Source organism: Gobio gobio, assembly GCF_949357685.1.
Source record: "Gobio gobio genome assembly, chromosome: 20".
Classification (NCBI taxonomy): Eukaryota; Metazoa; Chordata; class Actinopteri; order Cypriniformes; family Gobionidae; genus Gobio; species Gobio gobio.
In genome coordinates this window covers 27,482,764-27,495,992 of record NC_137113.1, presented here as the reverse complement: position 1 = coordinate 27,495,992, position 13,229 = coordinate 27,482,764, and the positions used below count along the sequence as shown (strand labels likewise).

At 40.6% G+C, this 13,229-nt stretch overlaps 1 protein-coding gene across 2 annotated transcripts; it reads right to left on the bottom strand.

Moving 5' to 3' along the window:
* Positions 1 to 1,377: 1,377 nt before the first annotated feature.
* Positions 1,378 to 6,170, bottom strand: minpp1b (multiple inositol-polyphosphate phosphatase 1b). 2 transcript variants are annotated; one of them, XM_079801091.1, is made up of 6 exons: positions 6,092 to 6,170; positions 5,463 to 5,863; positions 4,401 to 4,595; positions 4,209 to 4,306; positions 2,590 to 2,720; positions 1,378 to 2,469 (listed from the first exon to the last, which is right to left on the bottom strand). In XM_079801091.1, exons 1-6 carry the CDS (start codon positions 6,097 to 6,099, stop codon positions 2,091 to 2,093), a joined length of 1,212 nt encoding a protein of 403 aa, XP_079657217.1. In that variant the 5' UTR covers positions 6,100 to 6,170; the 3' UTR covers positions 1,378 to 2,090. The 2 variants fall into 2 exon arrangements, with proteins under 2 accessions (XP_079657217.1, XP_079657216.1); XM_079801090.1 differs by lacking the exon at positions 6,092 to 6,170 and having other exon boundaries at positions 5,463 to 6,063.
* Positions 6,171 to 13,229: the final 7,059 nt, after the last annotated feature.

Sequence of the window (13,229 nt, the reverse complement as noted above, 5' to 3'; positions counted from 1 at the left end):
GTATATACATAAATGTACATTTTCAGGTCAGAAACCACTCTTTCATGTTTTGCTTGTTGAAGTAGTCAAATTATATTATCAGCATAACAATTTGAGTGAAAAGTTGAAATATCAACATACAGTGTGTGCAGAATTATTAGGGATGTTTTTTTTTCCAGGCACATTTGATCAATTCCAAACCACATTAATCTCAATAACTACAATTCATTTTGTATTTAAGATCTATAATTGTTCATGAAAGCTGGAAATGAAAAACGCTTTATATTCAGGTGTGCAGAATTATTAGGCATGTTTTCTTTTACAGATAAAATGAGCCAAAAAAAAGAGATTTAACTCAGACTGAAGAAATTATGAAATGCCCATGAGAAGGATTTTAAGCAGTTAAGACATGACCATTGGACAGTGAAATGCTCATTGGGTCCGCAGGGTCAGACAAAAACAGGTGGCGAAGAAAAGACACCTGTTAACTGCAAAAGAATTAAGAATTAAATTGTAGAATTAAGTGTGAAACCATCAGGAACCCTTTAGTCTCCAGCGCCACCATTTTCCAGAGCTGCAACCTACCTGGAGTCTCCAGTACAAGGTGTCAGGATCTCAGAGACTTAAAGAATCCTAAAAAATGTCCCCTACTTAATAAGAATCACAAGCTGAAGTGTTGTAAAATACATGAAGGCTGGTTTTTATAGGCTTTATAGACATACAGATTGAGAGTGACTCTTGAAGAACCAGCACCATAGTGTATTCACGTTTTTTGAATACAAGATTGAATTGGATCACTCTGACTCAGATATAAACCATTCCAGATCACGAAATCCAAATTACCGGTGCTCCTAATGGGACTACGTAGTTGGCTATGAAGAACTACCAGTAGAAAAGCCAGTGCTTGGGTCACTGTTTTTTGCTTCAAAGAGACAGAACACAGCACAATAAAATAATACAAGCATCTCCGTCCACTTTCTGCGCAAGTTGAATACGGAAGGCAGTCTGCCGGAAGCTAGATATTTTACTTTATAAAGTTTTAAATATGGATATTATTCTTATACAAACCCATCGATTCGCTTCAGAAGGCCTTTATTAACCCCCCGGAGCCGTGTGGAGCACTTTTATAATGGATGGATACACTTTTTTGGGCTTCAAATTTTGGGCTGGCATTCACTGTCACTGGATTAGCCAGGACATTTATTTTAATATAACTCCGATTGTATTCGTCTGAAAGAAGAACATCATATACACCTAGGATGGCTTGAGGGTGAGTAAATTATGGGATAATTTTTGGGTGAACTATCCCTTTAAGCCTTGTCTGTGAAACCGGGAATTGTATTTTTGCTGGTCAGGCAACGCTTTTGTAATGGTTAAACAAATCATGTGCAAAACATAAATGTTTCAATAAAAAGTTTTATTTGAGATCCACCATTCTAGATTATGTCTATCGGATCAGAGATCACATAATATATGAGCTGCAGAAAATTATTTTAATACTTCTGCGTTCTCTTGCAAATGTTTTGCACTCCCCAGAGAAATTTTGCGTTCACTCTCAAAAACCTTTGAGTTCATTGCACTGGGACAAAAGTAAAATGTGATTACCTGATCCTGGATATCTAAATATAAATAATTCTGATCCAGATTAAACTTTTTGAGCAACTGGACCCTGGAATCAGGATAATCCTGATCTTACTAAAAGGTTGTAAACACACATACTAAAGGTTTGATCCAGATCAAAACCGAGATTTCATAACCTGATAGCCGAAATGACTTTTAGCTATAAAAACCTACCTTTTGGTTGTTTAAAAGGTTATATATTGTACAATGCAGTTTAATTAAAATAACAAGATACAAAATTACAAATTATTTGGCATTTTTATAACCACATTTCTTTAGTACTTTGGCAAATCAAACAAGAAAGAACACTTAGATCATTTTTAAAGCATAAATGTACACCCCTTGGTAATTTGGTAGCCTGTAAAATAAATAAAACTGTATACTAGACTTTCAGCCACAGTATGAAAATAACAATATAATCAAAAGTGAAGATACAGTCATTGCAAGTGTACAGTAATTGATCCCTGTAATCCACTATTTAATAACCTAACTCACAGCTCAGTGTTCCTGAGGTTTGATTGAGGCACATCACATTCTTTGTTAAAATCACAGCCATGAAGGAGCTTTGAGTAATGCTTTCTGACTGTTTCATACAGTGGAGCCGAATGATCGATGCTGGGAAAAGTCATGGGCTTCTCATTGAGAAACAACTGTACTCTAACTCCATCACTACATTCATACAGGACAAAGACTAAGTTTGCAGCATAAGGTATAATCTGACTGGTGCGGAATGAGCGGTTGTGCTGTGATGAAAAATTCTCTGCAGTTAGAGGTTTTTCATCCTTGAAAAAGGCCAACAGAGAGAGCAGAGGCAGCAAGGTCTCACCATGACCAACCTGGATGGTGGCAGTCTTTTTGACCTCTCCAAATCTGTCCGATTACAGGAGACATTTTAAAACACAAACATCTATAGCACGTTCTATGGAGTATTGTAAGTGGACAAATACACCATAACTGACTGAAAACTGGTCCACATCTTAATTTCCTTACCTGTAGTCATTAGCAGCCTTATCAAGACGCTTGAAAATATCATGAAAGAGAGGGCAGCTGGATTTACGGTTGATGTCATGTCCGTATCCTCTCTTCCAGTACTGTTTCAGCTCATTTTTATACTCCAGGACCTAATAAGAGGCCAAAAACATGTTAGAGAACATGCATTTGGTTGCCAAGGTAAATCTGGCTATGAAACACAGGAGAAACATGTTCAGTCAGTGAAAACATGCACCACCCAACGCCAACAGATACGACGACAGACTATTCCACCAAAACCTGTTGGTCTGCATCTGTCGATGCAGTGTGAATTGGTCTTATGACCGATTGTTCTAAAATTTCAATTAATCTTAAATTCAGTGTATTCCCTAAACTGTAAAGATATAGTTGTGTCATCACTGCAATAATATGTAACAAATGCTGCGTTAAAACAATTATATGCAATAGAGCTGACATGGAATTACACTTTGAATCTTAAAGTGTAAAAATCCAGTTTTTAATGTTGTTTATATGTCTATGTGGTGTTTTTAATATGCTTTAGGACCATGTACAAATTCATAAGTCAACACCATTTCTGGGTATTTTCTCCTTAAAACTGCAGTGAAAAGACGCGGCTTGAAATCGCTGGCGTTTCTTCACTCTAAAAAATGCTGGGTTAAAAATAACCCAAGTTGGGTTGAAAATGGACTAACCCAACAATTGGATTGTTTTAACCCAGCGGTTGGGTTAAATGTTTGCTTAAAACAACCCAATTGCTGAGTTAAAACAACCCAAATCCTGGGTTAGTCCATTTTCAACCCAACTTGGGTTATTTTAAACCCAGCATTTTTTCGAGTGTTACTTCAGAAACGACCTTGTAACCAATCACGTCAACGTGTGGAAGGGCTTTAGCATATCATTAACTATAACCACTCTGAAGCAGTGGAGTCTCAAGAGGTTATTATACCGGTATATTTTTCAGTTGATATGAAAAATCGGGTACAATTAGCAATGAATTATGATAGTGAATTATGATTATGATGTATATTAAGATGAACTATATGCCTTTCTCAACTGACGTTCAAAGTAGTTTAAAGTGTTTCTAAGGATACTGGTTTTCAGAAGGCAGCTGTCATTATTAGCTGTTTGATAACATAGTCAAAGTAAAGGCTAATCATATCACTTACCGTTATGTATCAGTCTTTGTAGAGAGTGATACATAAAATGGATTACCATTCTGATACATTGACTTGTATACAAGCCTTTATAATTCACTCTCCCACTTCTCCTTCTGAATCAGTTTCTGGTTCAAACATATATGACCTATATATAAACCATTATTTCTACTTGCCATTGTGCAGCGTTTACTACAGTAAAGTTAAGCAAGTGGATCTCTGAGCTTGTGTGATTGAGTGGAGGCAGGGATAATTTGCATATCGTGAGTCTGCATATAATAAATGAAGCAAGGGTGTAGAGTTAAATTCAAGCTATTTTAAAGAATGAATCAAAAAAATTCACAGGTTGACAAATTCACATTTTGGTGATCGAAGATGGGTTTTAAGGGATAAAATTATTGACTACGGGGGGACTTTAATAACAGTCATTAATGGAAGTTTTCAATTTCCAACGAACATACGTACTTGAGCATCAGACTCATCCAGCAGATCACACCATGGAGAGTTCTCAGACTTGATGGCAAACTCATAGGAGCACAAAAAGAAAGCTGCCTCTGCCATATCTTGGAACAAAATTTAAATCAAGATCAGGAAGCATCTTTGTTATTGACTATTTTACTCGATAGATGAACATTTAGCACTTCAGTGCAAAATTACCTGGGGTGATTTGATTGTACGGAATCTGAAGGCGATTGGATATTTTCTTCCGTACTGCATCCATTTCTGCCGAAGATTTAAAGCGTTCTACCTCCTTCAAAGCTGTTTTATTGTTCTCAACACTTTCAACAAATCTCTCACAATGATCAAAGAATCTCATGAGTGAATCATCCACATAGTGTTTGTAATCCATATCTATAAAACAAGAAGTGTGGTTAGTTCAAAAACAGTTGAATAACCAAGGGCCATTACTTCAATTATAAAGCTAGCTGGATCATAGATCAACCACACCTGGTGCAGTTGTTTACATAGTAGGCTATGCACAGATAACAACAGACACCTTATGGCAGATGTGCTGAGGAAAGAAATCCTTCATTGGGTTTCAGTGTATTTAAATGCCAGCTGTTTGGCCTAAAATGCTGTAGTTAAATGAGAATTCAGCTACTTGAAGAAAAAAAAAATTCTAAAAATCTTATTTAAATCTGGAACCTGAAGGTTGTAGGGTTTTAAACAATTAAAACATTTAAATTCCATGTAAATTTTAAATGTCCCCACTGCAAATATTTGTTATAATCCGAACTTTATCCCATGTGTGATAAATCATGGATCCTGGCACATCTGGGATGCTGGGGGTTTGTGAAACACTTGAGGGTGTTTTACTTTACTAAATGTATTTTTAGGCTTGTCAAAGTTAACATGTCGACTTAAAAAGGTTTACATGTTGAATTATTATAATTTTATGTTATTTAAAGTACTGACAGTCTATGTATGTAAGAGAATGTCATCATTTACTCACCCTCATGTCATTCCAAACCTGTATGAATTTCTTTCTTCTGTGGAACACAGGCTAAAAGAAGATATTTCGAAAAATGTCTCAGTTTTCTGTTCATACAATTAAAGTCAATGGTCACCAAAATGGATAAGTTTCTAACGCTTTAAAAGGAAGGAATGGCATACGATATGAGGGTGGGTAAATGATAAGAGATTTTTAATTACTGGATGAACTATTCATGTAAAATGTTTATGAAGCTAAAATTAGAAAATAAGTGATACTGAGCCTACCCTGAACATCCCAGAGTCTGTGAAGACCCTCTTGGAAAGCTTTAACACTATCAACACAGCGGTGCTTGGAGCTGGTGATGAACTCGATGCGGTTGGCACGGAGGTGATCCTCAGAAATCAAGGTGGGGAATGACTGTGCCAGTCTCATCGCCAAATGCCTGTGGTCATCTCGCCCTTTCTCCACTAGTCTGCCGTCCATGTCTTCAGTGTACCACATATTCCATGTTTTGATGTCATTGAGCCACGAGGCTGAACCTGAACCCGACGCGTCAGACACGACCAGATCAAACAATCGCGCGATCTTTTTCACATTTTTGGTGGTTGGATAGCGCGTCCCGTGGCGAATTACAGACACCATGTGAATGGCACGGCAATCTGGAGAGGGGGGAGCCAGCAGCGATCTGTTTACAAACAAAATGTCATCTAATAGATGTGGGTTCACTTCCTCGTATCTGCCTTTTGTCCCAAAGTAATGCGCTAGCGACGGTATCGTTGGCCTGGCGAGTTTAGAAAATGACAAACCAACCATAACGCTCAAAGAAGTGATGAGAAAGTTCATGAGGAAATAAGTTATTTTCATTTCGATTGTGCAATACCTGTTCCACCGACAATACCCGTAACTTGCTCACCTGTACATTCATTCAATGCCAAAATCCTCATGCCCCCCCTGCCGTGCCGCCTATGACGCACACACTTATCTGTGAAGCCAGCCTCAAAAACGAGACACAAAACCTTCCGGGTCAAAACACAACAGATTCAGGTAAAGAATAAACCACGGATAATATGAGGAAAGCATGTAATAATCGTGAATAATCAAAAGCAGTACAACACAAAATTTAAGAACTATATGCTTTAAAAGATTTCATTAAAAAGTGTATTGTGCTACACCAGATGGCGGTGTTGTGCATCACTTGTGACTTAACCCTCTGATGCAACCACAAATATATTTTTACTGAAAATATACTCCAAAGTAAAAAAAAATCAAATGTCATATTTACAGTGTATGGCTGTAAATTCTTAGGAAATTCTCTCACAGATTGGTTCTGATGGCTTGTCACATCAGTTTTTTTCTATTTTATTCTTAGGCGACAGGAACAGCAAGAGGTTAAGGAGAAAAATACTATTTTTATTGCAATACTCTTTCTTAATTTTACTTAAAGTACTTTACTTAAAAAAAAAACCCTTGTACACATTCCTACCTACTGTAGGCCTATAGTTGCTATAATATAAAATAAATATATATAAAGATTTACACTGGCAGCTCAGAGCTGTACAGCAGCATTTAAGTATGAAATTGAATGAATAAATGTAAAAATAAAACACTACATAGACTTCACTATATATATATATATATATATATATATATATATATATATATATATATATATATATATATATATATATATATATATATATATATATATATATATATATATATATATATATATACATTGATTCTTATTAAAGTTTTTCAGTCAAGAGCAGTGAGTGATTTTTCTCTTTGTCTTTTGTTGTTTTATTAACATTAAAGGAACAGTTCACTCAAAAATGAGAATTCTGTCATCGATTACTCACACTCAAATTGTTTTACATCTGAATAAAGTTCTTTCTTCTGTTGGACATAAAATATATTTTGAACAATGTTGGAAACCAAACATTGCTGGTCCCCATTGTAGGAAATAAAACTATTTATGTCAATGGCTACCATCAGCTGTCTGGTATTCAACTGTCTGTGTTCAACAGGATAAATAAATACAGGTTTGGAACAACATTAGAGTGAGTTAACAATGACATAATTTTAGAGGTGAACTGTCACTTTGAGGACAAGCGGCAGCATTTTCACTAGTCTGTGCTGCTGTCAATTTAAGACCTGCACGCATCTAATATTACAGACACACGCCGATTTTACTTTCACTTTAGACATAACCGACTGTGTTTATGTTAACCATGACCATTAACACAAGGACAACTTCCGCTGAAGCTGTCAAAAGGCTACATCATGAAGATTATCACTCTGCTCCACTATCTCACCCTGAGCTTTCTCAACCTTACCAACTCTATTGGGCAAGAGAAATTGAAGCAGACCTCCAAAACATCCTTTTCTTTTTCACTCTCTTCTCCTCTCTCACCTCTCCTCCACCTCTCTCATCACCAATACAGCACGCCTCCCATCAAGCTGATGAGGATTTGCCGTGTTGACGGTGGATTGTAGTGGTGTACATGGATGGGAATTGTTGGTATTACACACACTTGCTAACTGCTGCTCACAGGTATCCACTACATCAAGGTTCACAGGTAACTAAAGCAGCGTTTCCACCACAGGAACTTTCCCCAGGAACTAGGAACTTTGGGGTGGTACTCAGTGTGTTTCGACCACAGGAACCAGGGTCTAAATGAAGTTCCGGGTAAATATTTCACCCTCCGAAAGTACCTGCTCACGAGGTATTACTTTTTAAAAAATCAGGAACTTTCGGGGGTGGGACTTGGGCGCTGAACATGCTGATTGTCGGAGTTCACGCAGCATTTTATTTCAACCAGCATTTTTAAAAGTCTTTTGCGAGGTTCGTTCTGTGTTCAGTAAATAGTCTTGCTCTTTCTGTCCGATGGTGCTCGTTCGTCTCAGCCATCTCACAGTCACTGTCCGTAATAACATACATTCTCTTATTTTAAATCTATCTTTACAAGCTTTATAAGCAGAATACGCTTTAGTATCAGTGCTTGTGTCTTTTCCGCCGTTTTGTTAATTACCACTTTAGTAAACAATACATACCGATAACCAGCAAAAGCAGCACAGCTTGAATCTCCTCCATACTTGTTATTGTTGCAGACAGTGTCGCGCAAAAAAGATTTGGCTACTGTCTGTCGCTGACTGGGAGGAGCAGTCGCGCGCAGTCCTACATCACCGGACTAATTTGCCTAATCTTCACGGTACTTTAGACCGCAGTGGAAACACAGAAAGTAGCAGGTCTAGGGGGAAAAAAGTTCCTGTAAAAAATGTTCCTGGTACAAATTGTTCCGGGTAATTTCGGTGGAAACGGGGCTTAATATTGGAATTATATACTGACGTAATGGGGTTCCTATGGAATGCGCCATGGCCTGTTCTGTGCCACAGCGCCACTGTTACGAGTGTCGGAGACGCAGATGCTGGCAAGCGGTAGCATGCCCTTTTGGCAACTGCTCTCACACAGTCGTAACCTACCCAGCACCCCATGTAAGCCCAAGGAGAGTAGTCCTCCATACCGGGGGGATGGAAGGGACAGGGCTTACCCTGGGGACAGTCGTAGCTGCTGTTCCTCTATCGTGACATTTCACTGGGAAGAGTGCTTTGGATCTCACTTCCCATTGCTTTTCAGCCATAACCAGTGAGTAAACACAGGGGAAGTGTGACTAGTCCAAAGGAGAGGGATGCTACGGAGGTCACACCCTGCCGAAGGGGAGGTAACGTGTGGTGGATACACATATGGACTGACCAGAGGGACAGTACTACAAATTAAAGATCTCTGAAGTAGGTCCTAACTAACCAGGGAGGAGCTATTACCGATGCAGAGATGGGGCAGACCAGGGAAACTGCCATGGGAAAGACATGTGTTTACAGACAGGGAAACCATATTGTGAAAGTACATATATGGTATTACCAAGGGGGAATCACAGCATATGGGCATCTAGCCTAGTACAAGGGCTGACCAGCCGGGCATGCACACAAGTACTAGGCCGAAGGATGCTGGAGGAATTCGAGGGTTCACCAAGTGGGGAACTCCTGAAGAGCAAGTAGGTGCTTGTATCCCCCCGATAGAGGGGAATGGCGCTGCAAGCAAGACACCGAGCCAGCCTTCCCGCACATTACCCAACACACGGGAAGAAACCGGCTCCTCTCAGAGATTGTAGAATCTCGTGAATGTGTTAGGTGTCATGGTACCTCTCTGGCAGACCAGAAATAATGTCTGCCAGAGAGGTGCCGCACGCCAAAGCCAAGGAGGAAGCAACACCCCGAGTAGAGCGAGCTCTCACCCCAAGGGGGCACAGCTCACCTTGGGACTGGTACGCCAAGGCGATGGCATCCACTATCCAGTGGGCGAACCTCTGTTTGGAGACAGCCTTTACCCTCTGCTGACCTCCAAAGCAGACAAAGAGCTACTCAGAGCTTCTGAAGCGTAAAAACGCAATGCGCGAATGAGAGACACAACAATGCAAGGGCTAGGTGTTCCTCCTCTGGGGGCAGCACTGGCAAGTTCACCACCTGGTCCCTGAAAGGAATGGAATGGTGGGAATTTTGGGCACTTATCCGGGCACAAATAACTTGATCATTTGAGCACTTTTAACTCAAGGCACAATTCGCTGACCGAAAATGCCTACAGGTCCCCCATCCCCTTGAAGGAAGAAATCACAGTCAGTAGCACTGTCTTTAGAGACAGGATCTTAAGCTTGACTGACTCAAGCGGCTCGAAGGTGGCTCTCTGTAGACCAGAAAGGACCACAGAGAGGTCCCAGGAGGGGATGAGTTGTGGTCTGGGAGGATTTAACCTCCTAGCGCCTCTCAGTAACTTGATGACTAGGTCGTGCTTCCCAAATGACCTGCCATCAACATGGATGTGCTGCGATGGCGGCAACATAGACTTTCAAGGTGCAGGGGGACAGCCTCCGCTCCAACCTTTCTTGCAGAAAGGAAAGCACAGAGCTGATCTGGCATTTCGAGGGGTTTTCCTGCCAGGAAAAACATCACTTCAGAGGAAGAGATGGCGGGCGAGTTGTGACATGCGACATGAGCATACTCCGCCTTGGTGGTTGATGCACACCCGTTGCACACAGTGCCCCAACCCATTCTGGAGGCATCAGTTGTATCAACAACATGCCTAGACACTTGTTCTAAGGACACTCCGTCCCGTAGAAAGGCAAGGTCTGACCAAGGACTGAATGTTTGGCAACAGCTCAGTGTGATGACCACACGGAGTGTGCCACGATGCCATGTCTATCTCGGGACTCAGCTTTGTAGTAGGGCTGTGCAATTAATCGAATTTCGATTTCGATTTCAATTTTGCCTCCCAGCGATCACCAAAATAGTACAATCGAGAAAAAACGATTATTTTGCCATGTTCAGTTTTGCAAGAACACTCTCATTTTGTCTTGCGTTCTGAATGAAACGCGCACACGCACATCCGCCCCTCCCGAAGCCACAAATCTCTCTCAGGTCGTGACTCGTGAGTCTCGTGACTCGTGTGCATATCATCCGCTGGAATTTAAAAACTCGGCGCGAGTAAAGATGGCAGAAGGAGGGCAGTTACAGCAGCGTTTGGTGAGCAAAAAAGGCAAAACCAACTCCGTTGTCTGGGAACAGTTTGGCTTCGAGGAATCAGACGACGAGCAGAAACATGCTACGAGCAAGATTTGCTGCATGGTAGTGCTGCAACGCAAGGGAACACCATGAATTTGTTTAACCACTTGAAAATTAAACAGAGTGACCTATGACAATCTAATAAAGAAACAAAAACTGACGAGAGCAGGGGTGCCGTGTAAACGTCCTTTTTTCCCCTCATATTTTTCAAATAATTCTCTCTTTGTAAACTTTGTTCAATGCATGCGAGTGCTGCCATATTTTCGAATATGACCAGTCGTTTTCACCGTCATCACCCGGGTTTAGTGCCAGAAGACGCGAATGAGAAGCCGCGCGCGCTGTGAGAAAATGTGTCTCTGTGCACTCATCCGAGAGTGCAAATATTGAGTTCTCTTTCAAGTCTTGCTCTTGAACGGACAAACTCACACAAAACGTATGTCAACATGTCCATCTTGATGAGTATCCTAGCAGACATAGTCTGTATATGCCTTAAGTGAACTTTATACAGTCGATAAAGACGACGCATATCCGATCATTAGGTCTTAAAGGGGCAGTAGCCTGCTGTCTGTTTAATGTCAAACAACAAAAGACAAGGACATCACTCACCGCTCTTGATTGAATAGCTTTTGTAAGTTTAATAGGATTAATCTTTAATTTATGCACTCAAATATGCAATGTTATTTTGCATTTGATACATTTCTGTACCTGAAAACTAATGTTAGACATACCTAAAAAGCATATCTAGCCGAACCATATTGTTGATCTTATTTATTTATGGTTATCATTTTTACGTGAATACTTTTATACTTTGATTTGAATATATGTTATATTATTTATTTTAATAGTTCAAAAAGTACAACAAATGTTACAATTTCAATTGAATTGTTGAAAGGTGTATTTTTAATAAATACAACACATTCCCAAAGTTATGTGAAATAATCGTGTTACATAATCGTGATTTCAATATTGACCAAAATAATCGTGATTATGATTTTTTCCATAATCGAGCAGCCCTACTTTGTAGCCAGTGCTACAGCGGTCTCATATGAATCAATCCGAGAGGTGTTACCGCAGTTGCGGATGCCATATGCCCCAGGAGCCTCTGAAATTGTTTCAGTGGAACCACTGTCTTCCGCCTGAATGTATTCAGGCAGTTCAGCACTGTGAGACATGCTGTCATACTGACCGAGTCTAACTTCACACCGAGAAAATAGATGCTCTGTGTATGAATAACTGATCCCGAAAGTGAGCTAAAATGAGGCAGTTGTAGAGTTAGTTTAAGATGCGAATGCCCACCTAAGGGCAGCCTCCGCGACTTTGGTAAAGATGCAGGGAGACAGGGACAGCCCAAAGGGAAGGACCTTGTACTGATGTGCTCGACCCTCAAATGCAAAATGTAGGAACGGTCTGTGTAGAAGTAAAATCAAGACATTAATGTACACGTCCTTCAGGTCAATCTTTGCAAACCAATCATGGGGCGAACGTTTCTGTGTGAGCATCTTGAACGGGAGCTTGTGCAGGGCCCAATTCAAGACACGTAGATCCAGAATTGGCCATAACCCCCCACCTGACTTGGTTCCAATAAATATAAATGCATAAATGCACCACAACTGCACGCTCCACCTGTGGAATGTCCACGAAACCCTTGGCAGCCATGCCATCGAGGGTAGTGAGAGTGACAGAGCAAATTTGGGCAGTACAAGGTGCCTTCCACAACTTCTGAACCTCCTTATGCACCTCTGGGAAGAAAGGCATGGGGATGCGGAATGCAGCTGTGATTCATGCGCTGCACCCAGGAACCAATCATCCAACCATGAGCACTCGGGGCACGGTGGAGGATACCACTCGAGCCCAATGCCCGCGGCGGCCCTGGTAAGCATGGCCATCAGCTCTGAATCCGATTCAGCGTGAGAGACTACCCCTGCTCAGCCTCATCATCCTCTCCATAGGACAAAAGTCCTCTCTCCAATGCAGCGATCAACATCTGATCCTCATCCGGACCACTGAATGAGACACAAGAGTGGGACCCATGAGAGGGACCTACGCCAACTCGACGGCACATGGCACGCTAGAGGAGTGGGAGGTCCGTGGGGGCTGGTCCAGGTAGAAGAGTAATGCTGGTGATATTTACAAACCATAATTGTCCATTGGCTCATTTAGTTACTTGGAGGTGATTGCCATTACGTTGAGACCCCATTACGTCTGTATCAGAGTAAAGTCGAACGTGACTGACTTAATGGGAACTTCTGCTAAGCAACATAGTAAGACAATTGTAGTCATGAGATCTTAATGAGAAAATCATAGAATGGCTACAAAAAGTTCAAATGACTCACTATTTGGCAGGTATTAAAATTCACTCTTTTTATTCATTCAGATTAAACTGCTTATCAACGATTTATAATGCATTTGTAAATTAGTTATTAGTCATTAACAAACAC